This window comes from Aspergillus multicolor, assembly GCF_047715735.1.
Source record: "Aspergillus multicolor strain CBS 133.54 unplaced genomic scaffold BDW74scaffold_32, whole genome shotgun sequence".
In the NCBI taxonomy this organism is placed as follows: Eukaryota; Fungi; Ascomycota; class Eurotiomycetes; order Eurotiales; family Aspergillaceae; genus Aspergillus; species Aspergillus multicolor.
Window position 1 is genome coordinate 208,786 of NW_027395983.1, and position 20,421 is coordinate 229,206.

A 20,421-nucleotide genomic window follows, 5' to 3' on the forward strand; every position below is an offset into this window, starting at 1 on the left:
GTCAGATTGGGCAGTGGCTCAACCACACCCTGCCTTGGAGATGGTTGATTGTCTCGCTGAACGCTCGTCAGATCATCATGGTCGAGTTCCCTTGACTACCTTGAGAAGACTGATAATGCTATCTCAACTAGATTATCTGTTTTTAGTTCTTATCCCACCTTTTGTTGGACCCAATATTTCTCTCACTCACTTACCACAGTCCCGTGCCACACCCCCGCACGATGGCTTCGCGCAAGGCCCTCGACAGCCCCAACTCCTATACGATCGCCTGGATCGCTGCTCTTCCTATCGAGCGGGCTGCTGCAAAGTCCTAGCTAGGTAGTCGTGAAAACATGTTACTTATGGCTACATTAATTGGCTCCAGAACGGAGGGAAACTCAACCCTCTTGCTTTTTTTCGAATTAGAGGGCATCACCCAGAATGTGTTCAATATGCCTGATTGAAACTTTGTACTGCTAATGAATGATATTGTGACTTGAAGTAGGGATTCTATATTCGCATATGTAGCCAAGTGTTCGTCGTTCGGTCAGTAGACCGAGACCACCCAACATGTTTAGCAGTCTGGGGCAGGTACAGCAGGAGTCCATGTTACAGTGGTGCTATCTATCGAAACTCCGTCATCTGACAAAATAGGACATTCCTTGTCCGACTGAGTCCTCTCTGATGGGGTCAATCCGATACTGGAGGCTCCTTGAACTTCCGTTAGTAAACGATTCTTTGCAAGGTATGGTTGCTGTCCTACCGAAATCCGATACGCGCGAAAATTTGTGACAAATTTCTAGTCCCGAACAGAGAATTTCGAGTTTCTTACAGAGCTGTTCCCGAAAGTCGCTAGCTTCCTTTGACTCTCCCGCAATAAGAGTCACGAGCTCAGAAGTCATCTCATCAACGGTCGTAGGCGAAAATATGTATCCCAGGGCCTGAACAAGCGTAGTCTCGATAATATCGATAGCAATCCCATCGATGAACCTTTTCAATGCCACCTGCATCCACTTATAAGAATTAAAGAATGATATAAAGGTTTGATGTATGCTCCTACCATATAATATGCTCTCATGCAATTTAGAGCTTCTGCTGCCGCAAAGCGTGTCATATCTGCCTCGGCTGATTCGAGAAGTTTGTCGCGTAGACGCACGAGGTCAATTGGAGTATCTGATACGTAGGAACGTGTCAGCTGGGAAGTACTGAAGAACTTGCCGAGTGCCTGAGTTAATTTGGGTCTTAGTTCTTCCTGCCGAGCTGTCTGGAGATCATCAGTGAAGTAGTGGTTGTACGTGATGGGGTGTCCCTGTTGATCTAGGTTGCTCAAATGTAACGTGCTCTCTTGTAGCTGTCGAAGGATATCATCCAGCCTTGGATCGAAAACTCGCTTCATGAGCGAGCTTGAGGTTGCGAGATCTGTAATTTCGACGACAACGGCCCGTATAAAAACCTTCACTTCGTTCCACGTCCTGGATACATGACTGGTGGCGATGGACTTCCAAGGCTGCGATTGCTCCACGAACAAATCGTTCACTATCATTGGGTTGAATGTTCCTGGTAGCTCTCTTCCTCTAGTTCGATGCAGGAGTCTTTCGATGTGACGAATATACTCCGTACGAGTGATGAGTTTCTGGTTCTCGGAGATGTCTTCTTCTTCCTCATACTCCTCTTCATGTCCCTCGATCCGAAATAGATGCCCATGAAGGTACATATCTTTAGTGAAGTCGCTATTCAGGTTCTGTACAACCGCCCGAATCCTTTTTTTATAACCACTCTCTGACTGGGCGTTTTCGAAGAACGTGTGATTATACGTTCCATCCACGCCAGCTTTGACAAGATTTTGAAAGGATTGACTAATTTGGAAGAGATAAGATCTCTGCTCCTCTCGAGTTGCTCTGGGAGTTCCAAGTTTCTTCAATTCGTTGTGACATTCCTCGATCTTAGCCTTGATATCAGCTATCAGGCTCGGGAGCTCATTGGCAATTTGGTTTAGCAGCAGCTTGCTCAGGCGTTCTCGAAGATCATCAATACCCACATGGCTTCGAGGTAGAGTTTCCCAAAGGCCACTAGCAAAAAAAGCTGATTCCTCTTTGTTTCGTTCCGGGAGAGTCGATGTACCTTTGTCCGTATCCATGTTTTTGAGGACATGCCACCCCAGGCGAAACTCGACTTCTTGGTTTTTGGCCAATGATACAAAATGGGCCTCACTATCTGATCCTGGGATCAAAGTGTCGGGCTTAGTGATAACTCCAAGCGTTCTAGCACCTGAAGGATCGGCCTCACGAGCCAGCTTAAGAACGATCTGATTGGGAACATCATTCTTCGCAGAGACCACGGCAAGGATAATGCTTCTTGGTTCCACCATGTACGTTTTGACGATATCACGCACGAGATCAACATCCATGGCAGACTGATGCTTTGTTTCTGAGTGGATGAGACCTGGAAGATCCACAATAGTCAAATGTGGCCGATCTGGACCAGACACCTCGATGCGAAGTGTATCATCGGAAAATGCTTTGCCAGGAATATGACCATATATACCCATAGCAGTCTTGGCGCGCTCAACGAGATCAGGAAAACCTTCGAAGCTATCGAGCTCCTCGCGAAACTGTAGCAATCTTTCCCGATCCTCATCACTTCGCGAGTGATGAGGAACAATTGATACTGTGACGTTTGTACAGATGTTTTTCCGCAAGACCAGTTCAGTTGGAAATCGTGTGCATAGACTGTTTCGGATCGGGAAGGATACTCCCGATATAGCCTCGAGGACAGAGCTTTTACCGGAAGATTGGTCCCCACAGACGATAATTTGTGGCAGAGAAATGTAATGATTGATGCCTTGAAGCCGAAGTCGATCAATAGAATCCAGAAGTTCCATTTGGTCCTTCGAACAGAGTGCCTCCAAGGCAGATGCGGATAGACGGCGGATCACCATTGTTGTGGTTCGTGACGATGTAAGGGAAGTAACGAGCAAATTTATTCATGAAGCTTAAGTTTCAAGAGAAAGGCCTGGGAAGCCATATATAGTTTGCAACTGTATGGCCGTGGCAATGATTTGGCAAGCAAAACGACATCGATCAAGGGAGAGAATTCACCCTGCATACGTGCTGGTACCCCTATCGAGCACTAGATAGTACAAAATATAAAAGAGCATTCCCAACACATTTCCCACCAACAATATGTACGAGACCACTACGTCGCACCATTACTGGCTGACATACTCGCACTATCTGGCTGCTCATGCAGTCCCGATTAGGGGATTCCAAATGTGAGTTGTCGTTAGTACTAAAACAGGAAAACAGCCAGGTAACTAAACAAGCCAACACAGCCCTCAACTAATCAAAAATGTCACTGACTATTCTAAAATCGATAGCAAACCAGGTGAATTCTTTGGGAGTTGGAGAATGTCGCCCGTTTGAACTTCTTCCAGCTTGAATGGCAAACACTCATAGGGAGCTTGGGAAAACAAAGCTTCGATATGTTTTTCAGCCGCCCTGCTCATCGTACGTATAACCTCTCCTTGCGAAGCTTCGAGTATTGACAGCGTCTGAAGAAAGGCCTGCTCCTTCATGTTGCATATTCTTTATCACTGATGTTAGTGTGCTGAGAAGAACCAAGTAAGGCGTAGGCTTACATTTTATTTGCCATGAATATACCCTGATCAGCTGGGGGGTCACCACTAGGCAACAAAGCAAGAACTCCTTGACCATACTGCAGAGTTATTGCCCAGAACCTCCGCCCTAGTTGCCGATACTGCTTCAAAGATTCCAGCGTCGGCCTATATTCGGCACAGGTCGGTTTCAAGTTGGGGTACATGTCCCTCAGTATACATGCAGTCACTTCTGCTTCTGCGTTGTTGTGAGGATTTCCAATCTTTTTGTTCGTGGTAGGCTCTCCAGGGACAAGCACAAAGCCACTACATGAAGGAGTCTCATGGCCCCCACACTGCTTGAACAGCTCAAGGATATGGTAGCGTTTGAGGATACTCAAATACGCGGTCTCGCCATCGATGTTGCGAATAATGGTGAATCTCGCAACTTTAGTCAAAGATAAACGTGATTTCAATAGCGCAGTGTCCTCTTCACTTCTCCACCTCTGAATTGCTTGGCGAAGATTCACTAGGGACTGTGCGCTGCCGATACCAAGAATGAGTTTTGTCGCTAGCTTAGGCAAGTTATTAAGTCGCTTTTGTATTTCAGGAGCAAAATAAGACTCCTCTGGCAGCGAAGTGTTGGCTGCCATGCATTTCTTCCGTTCATAGCTCACAAAATCCTCGATTTCGTCAAAAGTCCGTTTTCTTTTCTTCCGGCTCGCACTGCGTGGTGGAGACGGGCCGTCGTGGGATGTTGTGCCTATTTGTACAGTATTAATTAGACCGTGGAACGATCGCGCAGGCAAAGGATGTTCACTATTGGCGACAACCGCGTTGCTATTATCGAACCCTTCCCCGATCGACTCCTCCGGTATGGCTGTCCGATTTTCTGAGCATCGTGCAGCAGCGCCCTGTTCCATTTCTACCCTTGGTCCACTCTGCAGCTCTGCCGGGTTTACTCCGCCGCCTGCTTGTAGGAAGAACCTATCTTGTTTTAGCTTCCTCCATGTTGGAATCATGTAGCAAAAGCATGCTCACCCAACGTGTTGCATTACCTCCCACGTTCGCTTCCGGCAATCGCTGTCCAGGAACACTGCCCCTAAAATTGCTGCTACTGTAGTACCGATAACAGTTTTGCTCCCCCTACCAGACCGAGGAGAGTAGTTGATATATCGATCAATTGTACATCGTTCTCCAATGGCCGCAAGATGAGTATATGCGCAAAGCTCCTTCTTACGCTCTCCAAGAGCGCCCGCAAGAAGTTAGGCAACCTCGAATGGAATACGCAAACCGTAGAGCTTACCTGGAGATGACTTTCTTTCAAGGCATTCGAGTGACAACACCGTATGAATTATACCAAGTCCAACATGGGAAAAACGCCTATTTCCCTCATGATTGTCTTCGTTCGCACCAGCCGCAGTCAGCGCTTCTAAAAGAAGCCCTTTCGACTTAAAAGTGTAATTCAAGATCCGCTCGATGGGTGGCACAGTCTCGCTGGTAGCCATTTCGCAAATAAAGAGCTTGGGTGGGAGAAGGGCGGGCGACCTGGGTAATGATAACCTGCGCAAGTTTATCCAACACCAACTCGTTTGAGTTGAGTCGGTGGCTTGGTAATATGTGACAGATATCTTCAATCTGGAATGTGTTTATACGTGGCCTAGAGCACCTATCTTGCAAGGTAAGAGCAGCCGATGTACCCGCATTCGCGCGGTCATCGCAAAATCTGCTTGCTACACAACAGAGAGCCAGGAAGGCAGATCAATCGGTTGCATTTACTGTTTCACAACGCATGAAAAGATCCCGTGACTCTCCCGGTACCTAGCAGGGATGATCCCATTCACTAATCCTTTGTCGCCGTCTTCTTTTTTGTTCTGAACAAATATCCCCAGTGTGGACAATAATATCTGACTACGCCAACGAATCAGAAACTGATGATTATTGTGATGGGCGTGTCCTGATTGTAGTGTGTAGGAGAAATTGTATTAGCTGTTTCGAAGGTTGAGGGACTCTACAAAATACCATGAGATATTCAGACTACAGAGAAACTTCTAACAATAACTTCCCAAACGTAATGAGTCTTTCCAGATCCCCAGGCAGAGTGTGCGACTATTGCCGTGAAAATCGTATTTGCAAATTCCCAAGCGTCAGAAGTAGTTCCCCCTTCCTCTATGGAGTACTTCAGAAAATGATCTGCGGGCCCCACACTTCGTGCGGCCCGTTCTGGTCTTAAGGGCAAGAGTGAGCCGTAATGCCTAGTTCGGGACTAGTTCCTGTGCTTTATGCTTTGTTGAGCCGCGTATCTAAGAAGACATGGACTGAAGAAGAACAGGAATGAAGACCAAGAAGAAGAGATGAGAGGAGAAGGTAGGTGTGGAACGACTCGGCTCCAAATCCTCTCAACGGACCGCACCACTCAAATTCTCCAAACAACAAGCTAGCAACAGGCGGTCCACAGCTACTTGGCGAATTCTTGATGAGATAAAGGAAAAGGCTAGGGACTTGCGCGAAGACCTTAACAACACTTCTGATGCTTATTTTAATTTCAAACTTAATCCCGAGACTATCCTCGAGTATCTTGAGTTCGAGGAGGGGCATTTTTATGAAGCATTTATTCCTCCGGCTGATCCTGATGGGATGACTCTCGTCGGTGAAGGAGGTAAGGGAGTCACTTCTCAATACTTATACGGTCGCTGGGTTCAAGGGAAGAAATACCCTACGGCATTTTCCAATCAGCTCAGCGAGCAAGCCAATAGTGTGTGGCAAATGGACAAACGATCCCGGGAAAAGAAACTGGCATCTTGGACCGAAATCCTTCTTGAAGAGCAGGTTACCAATGTCCAAAGTCTAATGGTTAGACTGGACAGGTGCGCGGAAAGGCGCGGAGATTTATGAAGCAAAAAAACACGCGAGATCCTCTTTTCTAAGCGGATCATTGGATGCACCACGACTGGGGCCGCAATGCACGCTCGGGATCTTGGTGCTGTCTCGCCTAGAATCGTGCTTTTAGAAGAAGCCGGCGAGATTCTAGAGTTGCATGTCCTCACTGCCTTGGGATCCCACACCAAGCAGCTGATCATGATCGGCGATCACCAGCAACTGCGACCAAAGATCAACAGCTATAACCTGTCCGTAGAAATTGGAGCGGGATACGATCTTAATCGGTTACTCTTTGAGCGATTGGTGCTCTCTGGATTTCCTCATTCCACCCTAGCAAAACAGCACCGCATGGTACCTGAAATATCCTCGCTCGTCCGTAACCTTACTTACCCTGAGCTCCTGGACAGTGACAAGACTATGAACCGGCCCGCTCCTAAAGGTCTCCAGGATCGGGTCATCTTCATTAATCATTCTTATCCGGAGAGGAATTTAGATGGAGTGACGGACAGAAGCGACGCAGGAGGTAGAAGCAAGTAAAACGCCTTTAAGGTGCAACTAGTTCTCAAGATTGTTCGATATCTCGGCCAGCAAGGGTACGGTACGGATAAATTAGTGGTTCTTACGCCTTATTTAGGTCAGCTCCATCTCCTCCGTGAGGAACTACGGAAGGAGACAGACCCTGTACTAAATGACCTCGACTCCTATGACCTCGTGCGCGCAGGCTTGATGACGCAGGCAAGTGCTCGGCACATCAAGCGACGTATAGAATTATCTACCATCGGTATGACTTACCTTTCTTCATAGCCAGCACTCCCTGTGCAGATAGCTACCAAGGAGAGGAGAGTGAAATCATAATCGCGAGCTTGACCAGGAGCAACATGAACGGAGACAGCGGGTTCATGGCGGCCCCACACCGGCTCAACGTACTCCTTTCTCGCGCCCAAAATGTTCTGATTATAATTGGGAGCTCGAAAACATTTCTTAGTAATAAGAAGGGCAAATGTGTATGGCGGCCATTCGTCGATCAGCTTCAAGCAAGCGGACATCTGTATAACGGCCTTCCTGTGAAATGCGAGCGACATCCCAGGAGACCGGCCGTTCTTCAATCGCCTGGGGATTTTGACACAAAATGTCCTGATGAAGGGTGCGAAGAGCCATGGTAGGCTTCTCGCTCTTCGTATCCTGACTGTGCATCAACAGGGGCTAATCAGTAACAGTGGAACAAAACTAAACTGTGGGATGCATGACTGCCCACAGAAATGCCATCAGCTGTCAGATCACTCTAAGATGCAATGCAAAGCAGCTACAGATTGGAGCTGCCCGCGCAGTCATAAGCAAATGATGCCCTGCTTCCAACAACAGGGGCATTGTTGTCGGTGTGCTGAAGAGGACAGGGAGGCTGAGAGACGACGGCAGAGGGACATGGAACTCGACGCAATACGACAAAGCAAGCAGCAGGTGTATGTGCAGCAACTAGCCCAAATCCAGGATGAGATCGCGCATGAGAGACGACTACAGCAGGAAAATCGGGATGAAGAGGAACGGCAACGCGTTCCTCAACAAACCTCCGACGATCTTGAGCTATTGAAAACTCGTGGGACCGCAGTACGCAGGAGAGATAGCTCGACAAGCGCTGTTAACCCCGACCAGACCGGCCAAGATTCTCAGTCGGTGCTCAATCCGAACAAGAATATCAGCCAGACAACGTCAGAGACAATCACTGGCCCCGACATTATGCAAGCTTTATCTTCCGCTGAGCAAGACTGGCTATACCAGAAGCAATACGAAGCCGCGAAAGCAAAGAGCTAGGCCAACTAATGGATATGATTGGGCTAGAGAGCATCAAAGCTAAGTTTCTCAACATCAAATCCCAAGTCGACGCAGCGTTTAGGCAGAACATTGATTTCAAAGCCGACCGTTTTGGCTCAGTCCTCCTCGGAAACCCAGGAACGGGGAAAACCACAGTCGCGCGTATCTACGCGAAGTTCCTTACGGCTATGGGTATTATTCCTGGTGGCTTTATCATCGAGATCACAGAGTCACGACTAGCCAATGGTGGCGTGTCTAATTGCGAAAATCAACTGAATAAGATACTGAACAATGGCGGTGGGGTGCTTTTCATCGACGAAGCTTATCAGCTGGTTCAGAGCCATGGTTCTGGCTCCCAAGTTCTTGAATTTCTGCTTGCCAAAGTCGAGAACCTCACGGGTAAGCTAGTCGTGGTACTTGCAGGATATCGCCGGCAGATGGAGAAGTTTTTCGCTCATAACCCTGGTCTTCCCAGTCGGTTCCCTCAGGAATTTGTGTTTGAGGACTACACCGAGCAAGAGTTGCGTCGAATCCTTGAATATCAGATCAATAAGAAGTTCAAAAGGAAATGAAGGTCAAGGATGGCATGGACGGTCTATATTGTCGAATCGTTGCTCGTCGGATCGGCAGACAACGTGTGCATGAAGGCTTTGGGAATGCGCGCACTGTGGAAAATGTTCTCTCTCGCATTACGGCGCGTCAGGCAACACGATTAGCCTGTGAAAGGAGGGCAAAGACCCCAAGTAAACCCCCAATCGATGATTTCCTGCTCACCAAGAAAGACCTCCCCGGTCCAAAACCCAACAAGGCATTGCAGGATTGTTCCGACTGGAGAAAGCTGCAGGATATGATTGGTCTGACGTCGGTCAAGAATACTGTACGCGCTTTGCTTGATAGTATGCAAAGTAATTACGAGCGAGGGTTGAATGAGAAGCCTTTGGTCGAATTCACACTGAACCGCGTGTTTCTGGGTTCACCAGGAACAGGCAAGACAACAGTGGCTAGCTAAGCTTTATGGGCAGATTCTGGTCGATCTTGGGTATTTGCCGAACGGAGAGAGTGAGTTTTCGAATACTTGCATTCCTACGTAGACAATATGTCTAATTTGATGAATTTGATCTAGTTATTGTCAAGAACCCAGCAGACTTCATAGGGAGTATGATCGGGGGCTCGGAACAGAACACGAAAGGGATCCTGGCATCCATACTGGGAAAGGTTCTTGTCATCAATGAAGCCTATGGTCTTTTCGGAGGCGGGACACGCGACTCAAAGGGCTCAAACACCAATCAGTTTAAAACAGCTGTGGTTGACACCATAGTAGCAGAGGTGCAGAGCGTCCCAGGTGATGATCGCTGCGTTCTACTATTGGGTTACGAGGAGCAAATGAAGGAGATGTTCCAGAATGTCAACCCAGGGCTGTCCAGGCGATTTGCTATTGATAACGCTTTTGTATTTGAGGATTTCTCTGACCATGAACTCCGACAGACCCTTGATCTGAAGTTGAAGACTCAGGGATTTGTCACGTCTGGGAAGGGTGCCAAGATAGCGATGGAAATTCTCGCTCGCGCTCGCAACCGTCCGCACTTTGGCAACGCAGGAGAAGTTGATATAGTTTTAAATCGTGCTAAGGTCCGACAGCAACAGCGACGGTCTGCCAGACTTGGGGATCCCGGTATTGACTACTTGGAGCCTCAAGACTTGGACCCAGAGTATGATCGAGGAGAATGAAAAGAGACCGATATTCGAATGCTGTTCCAGGATATCGTCGACTGTGAAGCCATCATTAATAAAATTGAGGACTACCGTCTAACTGTCAAAAACCTCAGAGAGCTTGAGATGGACCCAAAGCAATAGGTGCCGTTCAGCTTCCTGTTCCGTGAACCGCCGGAAACAGGTAAAACAAGTACTCCAATTCCTATCACCACCGTCGTCCATTTCAGCTTGAATCTCGCCGTTCTCATCCCACAAATCTATAATATTAACCCTCCTTTCAGGCTCCAAGAATTCAAGTCTCTGCCCTAAAATATTATCAATGGAGAAGAGAGCAGCCCAAAGAATTAGTGGTCAAGCTTGTGCTCGTACACCAGGTCAAAGAAAGAGTTATTTCTTGCCACATACACAATCTACAAGTTCTCGACTGTCCCAGCTATCTTGCATCAACTTAGAGAGCCGCTGCGTACTCATTCGCCAGTCCTGTTCAATAACTAGCCCTATTGATATCTCATCGAACTAAAGGTCTGGAAGGATCTTTTACTAGCGTCACCGCTTATCAAGGCTTCGAGGCTAATATATTGGGCTCTTAACCATCTCGGTAGACTTGAAGGATCCTGCAGAATCCACCAACATTTCCACTTGGTCTGCTAGGAGTATGCCGCCCCCCTTACCTCGCCTTGCGTTGAGGATTAAGGGCGAAGAGGTTAAGGTATGCACCAAAAGTGGCCCTAAGGACATCGGATCGCTCTCAGAAACAGCCTTTCATATCGGGTCCCATGCAGGCTCTCGAACCAGCTCTGAACGTTGATGCTTTGTTCCTGGTCCGCAAGATCATCTTACGACTTCTACCCTTATTCTTTTCCCACTAGCATACATGAAGATATGTTAAACTTCAGTTCTAATTTTCTTTTGTAGTTTATAGATGTAGGCTTAACCGGAGGCATAACTAGACATCTATAATCATCTCCACTCCTGCTACTGCAAGGAGTCATCTGAACGGTGAGCCCTAGTATTCACCCTATCAGCTAAACATTGATCGGTATTTTCTCTCCTTCACCCAGTATATGGTTACGCGACTTAACTGTTTTTGCCAGCTGCATATTCCCCTTGCTTAATCAATTAACGTGGCTTGTATCAATGCTAAGATTTTCTCTTAATATTGTGCCCCGTTGCTAGTTTATCTACTGTACCAAGAAGTTTCAAGTACAATTTACGTAGAATTTAGGAAGCCGCCTGTCTTTCGGAAATAAGGCTGTGAAAGGGCTCTGGCTTGTGGGCGGCAGTTAGCTCTTGGCGCTCGTTTACCAGCTATGCCTAGGTGCAGCCTCGCAAATGCGTTGTTATCTTGAAAGACCATATTATGAATTGATTCGTGCTCTGAGTCCGAATTGCCAGAGGCTCCCTTACTGCATGCACTGCGAAATATTTGACTGGCGTCCCTCTGCACTTTGTGATAGTCGATTCTTCACACGCTGTAGCACCCTAGAAAACCCGTTTAAAGGATATTCCTCTTTCTACCCAACTAAAGATGATCAGTAGGCATGCAGGCACTGTTGAGTTTGGTGGCGCACGAACGATGGCATGTGCATAGCTAAGGCGACCAGGCATATCAGAAGGGCAGAGGGAGTCTTCCTTGCTTTCAGAAAGCTGATCGCGCGGAATGACAACCTAGAGAGTCTTCTTGGATTCTGATAATGTGAGCCGATTGAAAGTGACCTATATCAACCCGCCTATCTTACTGGTGCTGTGGTTTGGCTCATAACCCCCCTATGGTCTCTCACAAAATAAGTTCTCCTTTGATTCGCCTGACGAAGTCACTTATCGCTATGAACGGAAATTTCGAGTCCTCAAAGGATACCCAGGTTTGTGAACGTTCCCTGAGTTTGATCTTTGAACAATTCAATCGTTAAACAATCATTGGATTAAAGCAGAAGGCACGGCAGCTACGTCGACACCAAAGACGCCAGGCACGACTAGCCAACACCGAAGCCACCGACGAAAGTAGTGACGAGGCTAGCCACATAAACACTGGCAAGCAAGTTCCCCGAGAGCCCATTGACCGTCTAGTCGCTGTTATTCAGTTCCTAGGGTCCTACAACAGTGAAGTTGAACAGATTGAGCGCGCTCTGGGTGGACTCATGCAAAAAGATGAAAAAATACAACACCTTTCGACCGCACTTAGGGAACTACAGCGTTCCAAAAACGAGGAGTCTCGTACAATTGAGGAAGAAAAATGTCGATTAAGGGAGCTCCAAAGCCATCTTAACAACCAAGAAGCCTCTCTTAACCTTTCTCTACAAAAGCTGGAGGAAGAAAAACAGCAGTTGGAAGAGGAAAAGACAAAGTTCAAGGCTGATGAGAAGGCTAAGTATGAAAAAGCCCTGGCGATCGAGAGGAAGAAAATAGAGGGCGAGTTCCAGAGGAAGGCCAAGCAAAACGAAAAGGCCGTGGCTGTAAAACTCGAGCAGGCTGCACAGCAGATTCAACAGCTACACAGCCAAGTCTCGGACCTAACAGCTACTAAAGATGATGCAGAAAGGACTCTTGCTCTGTTCAAGGCCCGCACGAGACAGCTTGAAGACCAGCAAAGAGAGCTTGAGTCTAGGTACAAGACTCAGGATTCCCCCTTGTCAGAATTGTAGGCAGAACTCTATATGATTGTCTAAATATGGATATCTAACCATTATCTTAGCGAGGAGATCTTGTCCAGAATACACGAAGGCCTTAGGGCAATTGGACATGCCTATTTTGGGGAGCTCCCAGGGGAAGATTCTGTATGTAGAAAGCCCATCAAAAGGAAGAGCTTATCGCTAACGTTTGACAGGATATTGATCGGGCTCAACATATTCTTTGTAGCCACGATCAAATATTCCAATATGTCCCTCTGACTACATCTGATGCATCCAAGTACCTTCGTGTCTGGGCTGCAGAGTCGGTCATTGCGAAGGCTATATGTCGTACCCTCTGGCAACCTTTTGGCGGGCCACAAATGCGCCTATTTCCAGACCAGACATCCGCCTTTGTGAAAATATCAGAAGCACTTGCTCGCCAAGATCGCAGGAAGGAAAGCCTATGGCGTTATCTTACCTTGGAGGGCTCAGACATTGCTGCTCTTCAGGCTACCAAGAATAGTACGCCTACTGATCAACTTGCCCTTCTCGAAACTGAGCATCTTTATGATATTCTTCGAGTTATTGTGCCTGAGCAAAAAGAGAAGGACTTTAAGTGTGACCTTGAGCATCTTCTCACAGACTGTATATGTTTTTGGAACAAGGCAAAGAGGGATAGTTGCATCATTGAGTTTGATACAGAGCCTCCACAGTTATGTGGTCAAGACTGGGTCCCAGAGCCATGCTCTGAGCTTGACCATGTGGATATCAACATTGAGCAAGGTCAACTTAACGTGCAACCTTGGTGTCTATTTCCCCGGGCCATATTCAGACCCATCGATGAGGAGCCAAAGGTTCTTGCAGGAAGCGCAATCTTCAGTAATTGCCCGGCTTTCCGTGAAGGGTTGTATGAGCTCAGGCGGCAAGAAGAGGAGTTCACTCAGTTCAAACGCAAGTTCGCCCGGCAGCCGTCTATTTCAAAGGGGCAGAAGTAGGCTCACGTTCTTTCACTTACAATCAAAATCCATTAACTAGTCTAACTCATCTTCCTTCTCCGATCACTGACCTAAACTATTGAGGGCCATCATCGCCCTCGTCGGCGGTGGCGAACCCAGCCATCTCAGCCTCCCATTGACTTCGGTAATCATGGCAAAACACTTTCTCAACCGTTTCTCCTAGCAGATTACCCACCAACGACTTAATATCCTGATCTTTCTTCAGGGCTTTTGCTTTTATATTCTCTTCTTTCTTATTTAGCTCTTCTCTTTGAAACTGTATTTCTTCGAGGTCTTGCGCAAGGGCACTTTCGAGGGCTTTCTTTTGAAGCTCAATAGTTTCTGTTTTGCTCACGAGATCCAGATGAAGATCCTCCAATTGAGATGTGCGTAAATGATCCTGTAGGATACTTGTCATACGCATGGCAGAGAGCACAAACGTATCAATTCCGCGGGCGGTAGTCGATAGTCGGTGAACAGCAGTGTGGCGGACCTTATGAACTGCTGATAGAGCGCTGCTAAGTTCTTGGCCCCTTACAAGCAAACTGTCGCAAGGCAGCTCTGAACTTCGCTTTTGGATCAACCTGGTCCATTTTGTAAGCTCAACTGCCTCAGCACAGTCCCATCCGTGTTCTTCAATTTCCTTCGGAAACCACTTCTGTGCGAAATCGAAGCAGGACTGCTCTAATACCTGTTGCACCTTTGAAAGAATGGTGTGTTGAGCACGGTAGGGGAAATATGATGGATAGAAGGACGGGAGCAGGGAGTTCTCTGCTAGTATAGGCGTAGACATGACGTTTGTATGGCGTTCGATTCGTTCATTAATATAGTTTGGGTGATCACTGGGGACTTCTGTACCCGCTCCATCATCGTCCCTTTCATAATTCATGGCGATTTCTTCGATAATTTCTGCCTCTGACTTCGCTGCCTCCTTTTCAGATTCAAGGTGCTGGGAATCTCCATCCACCGAAGATGTGAATAGTTCCGGGAATTCAAGCTTCGCCTTTATCTCAGACTGAAAAACTTGCTTCTCAAGAAGAGCTTGGCATATACTCGCTGTTTGAATAATATCGAAATCGGGTATTAGGGACTGTAGCGAGGATTTGTGGTCTTCGAGACGCTTCTGAATAGCTTTCCTTTTCCGAATCGCAGCATTCTGAGCTGAGAATATAGCTTTGCAGGCCAGGTATATATGCCGCCGATACTCCAAAGTTGAAGCCATTGCGAAGGTACTAGCAGAGAAGATAGCCAAGAGCTGTGAGTTCTACTATGTTCTCACCTCGAATTATAGTCGGTCAGGAAATAAGCTCCTTGCATGATGGTACTCAAACAATTTTACATTCCAACCTATCTTAAGTTAGATCCCCAACATTGCAAGTCCATTAAAACAAGTTGTGCATCATTTGGTACTACCTGGTTGGCTTGAGTATTCTCAAGAAAATCGAGATGATACAAGAAAGTTTGGTCACCGTATGTAAGGGGTGCACCCTTGCAAACAGAAAGAAAAGAACCACTTGACGAGTGACCCTTGACAGCATTCTGTAAGGAGACCTTCCTTTTGGATGGAAGAGTCATAAAGGCAGAAGTAGACTCCTGTTCAATCTAACGACGGAGCCCTATCTGTCTCCTGTGGCTGTTCTCCGTGGAATTCCTGTCTTTCATATGGAATTTTGGCGTGCTATGGAGACTTGTCGTACGTAAGGGATCAAGAGCAGTTGATAATGTAGGTGTGCATTGAGTGGCAGCAGAGAGTTGACATTTATTAATATACAAAATCCCCAGGTCAAGAGTTGCACCGCAATAGTCAGCCTCTACATTCTATTCAAACTTCAACGATTACTCTGACACTTAGTCCATCTTTATTGGAAAGCTTAACATGGAACTACTTCCGGCTCAACATTCTCAATCTGTCTTTGAGGACGAAATACTGGCTTTGACACAGCAACTGAAAGAAATCGAATGCTATCGCGAGAATGGGAAAGGAAAATATCGGTCTGGTACTCTTCCCGACGTTGAAACTGCTACTTCAATGTTTCGAGACGAAGTTGAGGCGTATATCACCTTTTTGAGTGACCGAAGGCTTGCTCGGAGTATTGCCCTCGCTGTGGATTCAGATGGGGAGGCCATTACTGTCATCAGGAGAGAAGAAACCCAGGCCGGCAATGATAGGCGGTTGGCAATGTCGACTGGTTCTGCTGATCTGATTACGTGTGAGAGCCCGCCTACGGACGACCAAGATAGTATATGCGACTTTCCACTATCAAAAAGCAATTCCTGCATCGCAACTCAGCTTCCCTACTTTGATGAAGACTACCAGGAGAGTGAAGTTGCCAGTCCCTCGATGACATACACACAGCGGCAGGAAGAGATGATACAGAAATTGAACACAAAGGCCCAGTGCTGCGTCTGCTACGACAGTTCTCCAGTGTGCAGAATGATTAAAATGAAGAACTGCTCTCATATTTATTGTGCTGATTGCCTGAAAAGTCTCTTCCTCAGGGCCACAAAGGACGAATCACTCTTTCCGCCCAGATGCTGTCGTGAAGCGATTCCCTTGCTTCTTGTTGAATCAGATATGTCTGAGCACGAGCTTGGTGAATTTGAGAATGCGGCTGTTGAGTTTACAACTACAGACAGAACATACTGCAGCAATATAGGCTGCGGCAAATTTATACCTCCAAGTAGGATCACAGCAGATCAGGCAGAGTGTGATGTTTGCAACTCTTCCACATGCACAATGTGTAAGGAGACATATCACTATGACGACTGTGCTTCCGACCCTGCCCTACAGGCTACTTTATCTTTAGCGAGCAGAGAGGGCTGGCAACGTTGCTTTTCATGCCGAGCGTTAGTACAGCTAGGTACTGGCTGCTACCATATGACGTATGTTATTCTCCAGGCTTGTCCTTGCGCATCAGTATAGGTTGATGATGGTTACTGATACTATGGCTAGATGCAAGTGTAGAGCCGAATTCTGCTATCTGTGTGGCCTGGGATGGAAGACGTGTTCCTGCGAACGATGGAATGAGCAAAGGCTGGTGGATAGGGCTCAGGAAGTAGTCGACCGCGAAGCTAATCAAGCATTACCTCCTGGAGTTCGCGAACTTCGTGTTGCACGGATGCAAGAAGATCTGAGAGATAATCACGAATGTGAGCATCCAGGTCGGTTTGAACGCATTTTTGGTACGGGCAGACTTTGCTTCGAGTGTGAAATATGTGGAGATCGGCACAGAAAGTATATTCTCCAATGTCGCCGGTGCCATATACGCGCGTGCGAGGATTGCCGAAGAAATCGTCTTTGATCAAAGTTATCCTAGAGCTTAGGCCATTTTGATGCGGGTGCCTAAAACCACCCCCAGGAAAATCTCTACAACAAAACACCATTCTCAGCAGTGGTAATGGCGTATGAATCGATGAAGGTGGTCTGTTGGTTGTGCTGTCTTTTTCTGTCTTTCATCATCTCATTATATTGATTTTTAGTGTCAGAAAGAGTATTCAAAAAAGAGGTCGATTTTGCTTGCAGTGATAAACATCCGGTGGCCGTCTTACCTCATATAGAGGTCCATTTTTTCCTTAAATAACATAGAGACAGTCCAATATGAAGCCCATAGTCTTATTAAAATCGAACTTTGATAAACAACTAGATACTCGGATTCACGATCGATGCTATACCAGATGTGTCCATGGCTATCTGCACCTCCTAGGCATTCAGAGCAACGGATGAAACAAACATTATGGTGCGATTAGACTTGTTCGCTTCATGAATGGGCTAAAAGTCTTTACTTTGACCCGTACAACATATATTCCATGGTCTCAGAAGATCTCAACAGCACAATAGAAGGAAAATGTCAGCGTCATTTGCTTTGGACACATCAGGACGACTAACCTAGTCTTTGTAACAAGGGAGACCAGCCAAATCTGTGTCATTTACGAGCCTACTCGGCAGGAGGTTCAAGATATGGTTGAGATGGTTCCTCCACTTGACCCTGTGGTTCATCCATAGAGGTCACGACTACTCGCTGGTCTTCAGGAACGCCATTAGCGGCTAAGTACTGCTTAGCCTCGTTCAGCGATTGAAATGACTTGTGTTTGTTGCCTGCAAAACCTTTGATGGGGGGGCTGTCAATTATCAAATTACTGAAGTATGAAGATCATGTTATCTATGAAGTACTAAGGGAAGTAGGATAGTCCTTGCTAGCGAACTAGTATTAATACCAGAGAAGCAAACGCCCAGACTAATTATTATGGCAATTGTTACTTGGTAATGGAGGGGTTATGCAAACGGGTGTTCCTCGCACCTCAGAGAGGCACTCGACAGTGAGGAGCTGGCTAGTCGTAACTAGGGCACATCCCCTGCCTGTGTTCTCCGATCTTAGCGCAACCTCTTCGGGTAGATTGCGTACGGTGAGCTTGGATAAGGCTACATGGTGGCCCGATTGTGTTGAACGATTGGATCCTCTTAAAAGGGCTCGTGTCGGAATATATATATATATATATATATATTTGCTGTACTTTTCCACCGCAGCTTTAGCACTGGAAGAGAAAGGAAATGAATCTAATAAACTAAGGGCAATAGTTGTCTTTCTCATAGAGGTGGAAATTTGAAGCCAGGGTTGCGTGAGACTAATATGGTAGGGTGTTATGTGTATGAGTATTAACCGTGAGAGTGCCGCAAAGTATAGCAATAAGCCAAGCAGGTTGTGACATATATTACAGCAGAACGTTCTTTCTTCAACAACGTCTCCGTGGCGCAACTGGTTAGCGCGTCTGACTGTTAAGTGGTTTCTACGAAATCGGAATATCAGGAGGTTCCAAGTTCGAGCCTTGGCGGGGACGTTCCTTTTTTGCCTTTTCTTTTTCTCTCCCGCGTACGGATACTTCCGTACTCCTACTCCACTCATCATAGTCGCCAACCCATCTTGTGTCTTGACTTGTCGTAACGGTCGCATTCATTCTCAAAGTATCATCAATCGCTAATCATAACATTACAAGTTCGGTCTACCTGGCCACACCAAACCGCGTCAACAAGGGATCCTTCAGCAGGGTCTCCAGGCAACTGCCCTCGACCCCCATGACCACCTCCATCCCCCCATCCGGCAACACCGGCAGCACCACCTGAGTCCCATTCAGCACACCCACATGCGGTGACCGGACAGCCTCAATGCCCTTGCCCAGCAAGCTACCCCAGTCCAGCCCGTACAGTTCAAAGCCAATCCACGAGGTTTGAATACAGTTAAAGCCAGGGACGTCCAAGAACGCGGTCGGAACCAGCCGATCGACGTCTTCGAGTTTGTCCACGAGTGAAACCACATCATCAGTAAAGTTCTCATCTGCCCGGATAATTGCCTTGCGGATCAGGATCGCCAGATCGGCGATGTTCAGCTCGCCCAGGATCTTGCGGATCGGCAGCTTGATCGCGACGTACTCCAGGAAACAGCCCAGCGTGTCCGGGTGGACTTTAGGGCTTGTGCGCGCGCGCCCGTCGATGGCGATGTTGAAGGTGGACTCGGGGTCGCCCTCGAGTGTCTCCAGTGGTGACTGCACGGCCATGACAGTACGCCAGAGGAGAGCAGACAGCGCATCGTTAGTCGAGATCCACGACTGATCCGACGGCTGCGTCGCATTAGCAGGCGACGCCTCAGCCTTCAACGCCGCCAGCGACTCCTTGGAGAAGTAAAAGACCTGGCCCCGGTGACTCTGCGAGAGCATCTTCGGCGGCGCCCCCTGCGGCGTAAACGGGAGCAGCGTATACTCGGGATGATCCTCAATCTTGCCCGCATTATTCCCCGACGGCTTCATAACCTGCTTGCGGTCCTTCCACACAGCACCGGGGAACGAAAACGGCTCTGCGATCTCAATCCCCTGCGCCCGCCGACACTCCTCAGCCCACACCTTGGTCCACAGATAAAACGACCTGCCGTCGCCCGCCATATGGAAGATACACCATGTCAGCAGCAGTCCACCTTGTATGAAATTCGCCTGGACGAGCGACACAGGCAAGCGCTCGCCCGCCTGCGGCCACACCGACCGCCGACACAGCGTCTCGGCGTCGAACGCCGCGACCGGGAAATTCTTCGCCTTTAGCTCGGCGTACGTGGATGGGTATGAAGCCCGAAGGTCTTTCACCACGACGCGAGTCGCCTCTTTCTCCGAGTCTTCGCTCCCTTGCAATTTCATCACCCCCGCCTGGTGCCAGTTTCCATCAGGGACCGCCTCGGACCCGACGACGGGAATCCGGCGCGTGAGGGCTTTGTACCCGGTTTGGAGTACGCGCGACACTTCCTCGAGGTCGTAGTTGTCGTCCAGCTGGAAGGGGAACACGTAGCGGAGGTAGCCCTTGGGCCCGATGCGCTCGAGGGCCGTGAGATTGGGGATGCCTTGGTTATCCATTTTTTCCTGATCTGATTCAAACGAGCACGAACGCGTTGGAGAAACGGAATCGAGAGGGGACTGCCCAGGTGGGGGACCGCCCCCTTTTGACGGGCACCGCACCACGCACTCTATCTCCAACTATCTAGCCTCTTAACCTCAAACCAAACGCGGAAGGTCTGCCTACTCTAGTATGGTACTTGCCGAGTCAAAGCCGACTCGTGCCTTGCCAACCTGCGCGTCCAGCAGGACCGGACCGTCGGGGCCCCCCTGTCTGGCCCCCCGCTAACGGCGTGGTCCCCACAGCTCATCTATCTCCAACCAACAAGAACGCCGCCAATCCCTGCCAATATCCCGTATATTCCGTATATTTTCCATGGCGGGTTTCCTGAGGAAACACGGCTCGGGGCCGGCCCCCATGTAACATGCCATGCCATGCAAGTGCCACTTTTGCGCATCTTGCCATGAGGTCAGG

General features: G+C 48.0%; 7 protein-coding genes and 1 non-coding gene across 8 annotated transcripts; 4 read left to right on the top strand and 4 right to left on the bottom strand.

Moving 5' to 3' along the window:
* Positions 1 to 553: 553 nt before the first annotated feature.
* On the bottom strand, positions 554 to 2,917 carry BDW74DRAFT_182046 (uncharacterized protein; the record flags this gene model as incomplete). Its single annotated transcript, XM_073730164.1, has 3 exons — positions 554 to 690; positions 743 to 983; positions 1,040 to 2,917. 3 exons carry the CDS (start codon positions 2,915 to 2,917, stop codon positions 554 to 556), a joined length of 2,256 nt encoding a protein of 751 aa, XP_073579918.1.
* Positions 2,918 to 3,337: 420 nt separating this feature from the next.
* On the bottom strand, positions 3,338 to 5,079 carry BDW74DRAFT_187847 (uncharacterized protein; the record flags this gene model as incomplete). The annotated part of the gene is made up of 4 exons (XM_073731586.1): positions 3,338 to 3,563; positions 3,617 to 4,558; positions 4,613 to 4,814; positions 4,878 to 5,079. The coding sequence occupies 4 exons, from the start codon at positions 5,077 to 5,079 to the stop codon at positions 3,338 to 3,340; spliced, it is 1,572 nt and encodes a 523-aa protein (XP_073579919.1).
* Positions 5,080 to 6,532: 1,453 nt separating this feature from the next.
* Positions 6,533 to 9,988, top strand: BDW74DRAFT_182048 (P-loop containing nucleoside triphosphate hydrolase protein; the record flags this gene model as incomplete). Its single annotated transcript, XM_073730165.1, has 7 exons — positions 6,533 to 6,699; positions 7,846 to 8,056; positions 8,102 to 8,157; positions 8,214 to 8,816; positions 8,891 to 9,137; positions 9,283 to 9,319; positions 9,384 to 9,988. 7 exons carry the CDS (start codon positions 6,533 to 6,535, stop codon positions 9,986 to 9,988), a joined length of 1,926 nt encoding a protein of 641 aa, XP_073579920.1.
* Positions 9,989 to 11,799: 1,811 nt separating this feature from the next.
* On the top strand, positions 11,800 to 13,577 carry BDW74DRAFT_182049 (uncharacterized protein; the record flags this gene model as incomplete). Its single annotated transcript, XM_073730166.1, has 4 exons — positions 11,800 to 11,835; positions 11,902 to 12,611; positions 12,666 to 12,747; positions 12,798 to 13,577. The coding sequence occupies 4 exons, from the start codon at positions 11,800 to 11,802 to the stop codon at positions 13,575 to 13,577; spliced, it is 1,608 nt and encodes a 535-aa protein (XP_073579921.1).
* Positions 13,578 to 13,653: 76 nt separating this feature from the next.
* On the bottom strand, positions 13,654 to 14,799 carry BDW74DRAFT_170350 (uncharacterized protein; the record flags this gene model as incomplete). Its single annotated transcript, XM_073727159.1, has 1 exon — positions 13,654 to 14,799. The coding sequence occupies one exon, from the start codon at positions 14,797 to 14,799 to the stop codon at positions 13,654 to 13,656; it is 1,146 nt and encodes a 381-aa protein (XP_073579922.1).
* A 654-nt stretch (positions 14,800 to 15,453) lies between these two features.
* BDW74DRAFT_170351 (BRcat and Rcat domain-containing protein) lies at positions 15,454 to 16,879 on the top strand (the record flags this gene model as incomplete). Its single annotated transcript, XM_073727160.1, has 2 exons — positions 15,454 to 16,460; positions 16,531 to 16,879. 2 exons carry the CDS (start codon positions 15,454 to 15,456, stop codon positions 16,877 to 16,879), a joined length of 1,356 nt encoding a protein of 451 aa, XP_073579923.1.
* Positions 16,880 to 18,316: 1,437 nt separating this feature from the next.
* On the top strand, positions 18,317 to 18,413 carry BDW74DRAFT_t178. Its single transcript has one exon. It is a non-coding gene; the product is annotated as a tRNA-Asn (tRNA).
* A 95-nt stretch (positions 18,414 to 18,508) lies between these two features.
* On the bottom strand, positions 18,509 to 20,262 carry BDW74DRAFT_187850 (uncharacterized protein). The gene has a single exon (XM_073731587.1). It carries the CDS (start codon positions 19,965 to 19,967, stop codon positions 18,576 to 18,578), a length of 1,392 nt encoding a protein of 463 aa, XP_073579924.1. The 5' UTR covers positions 19,968 to 20,262; the 3' UTR covers positions 18,509 to 18,575.
* Between the last annotated feature and the right edge of the window lie 159 nt (positions 20,263 to 20,421).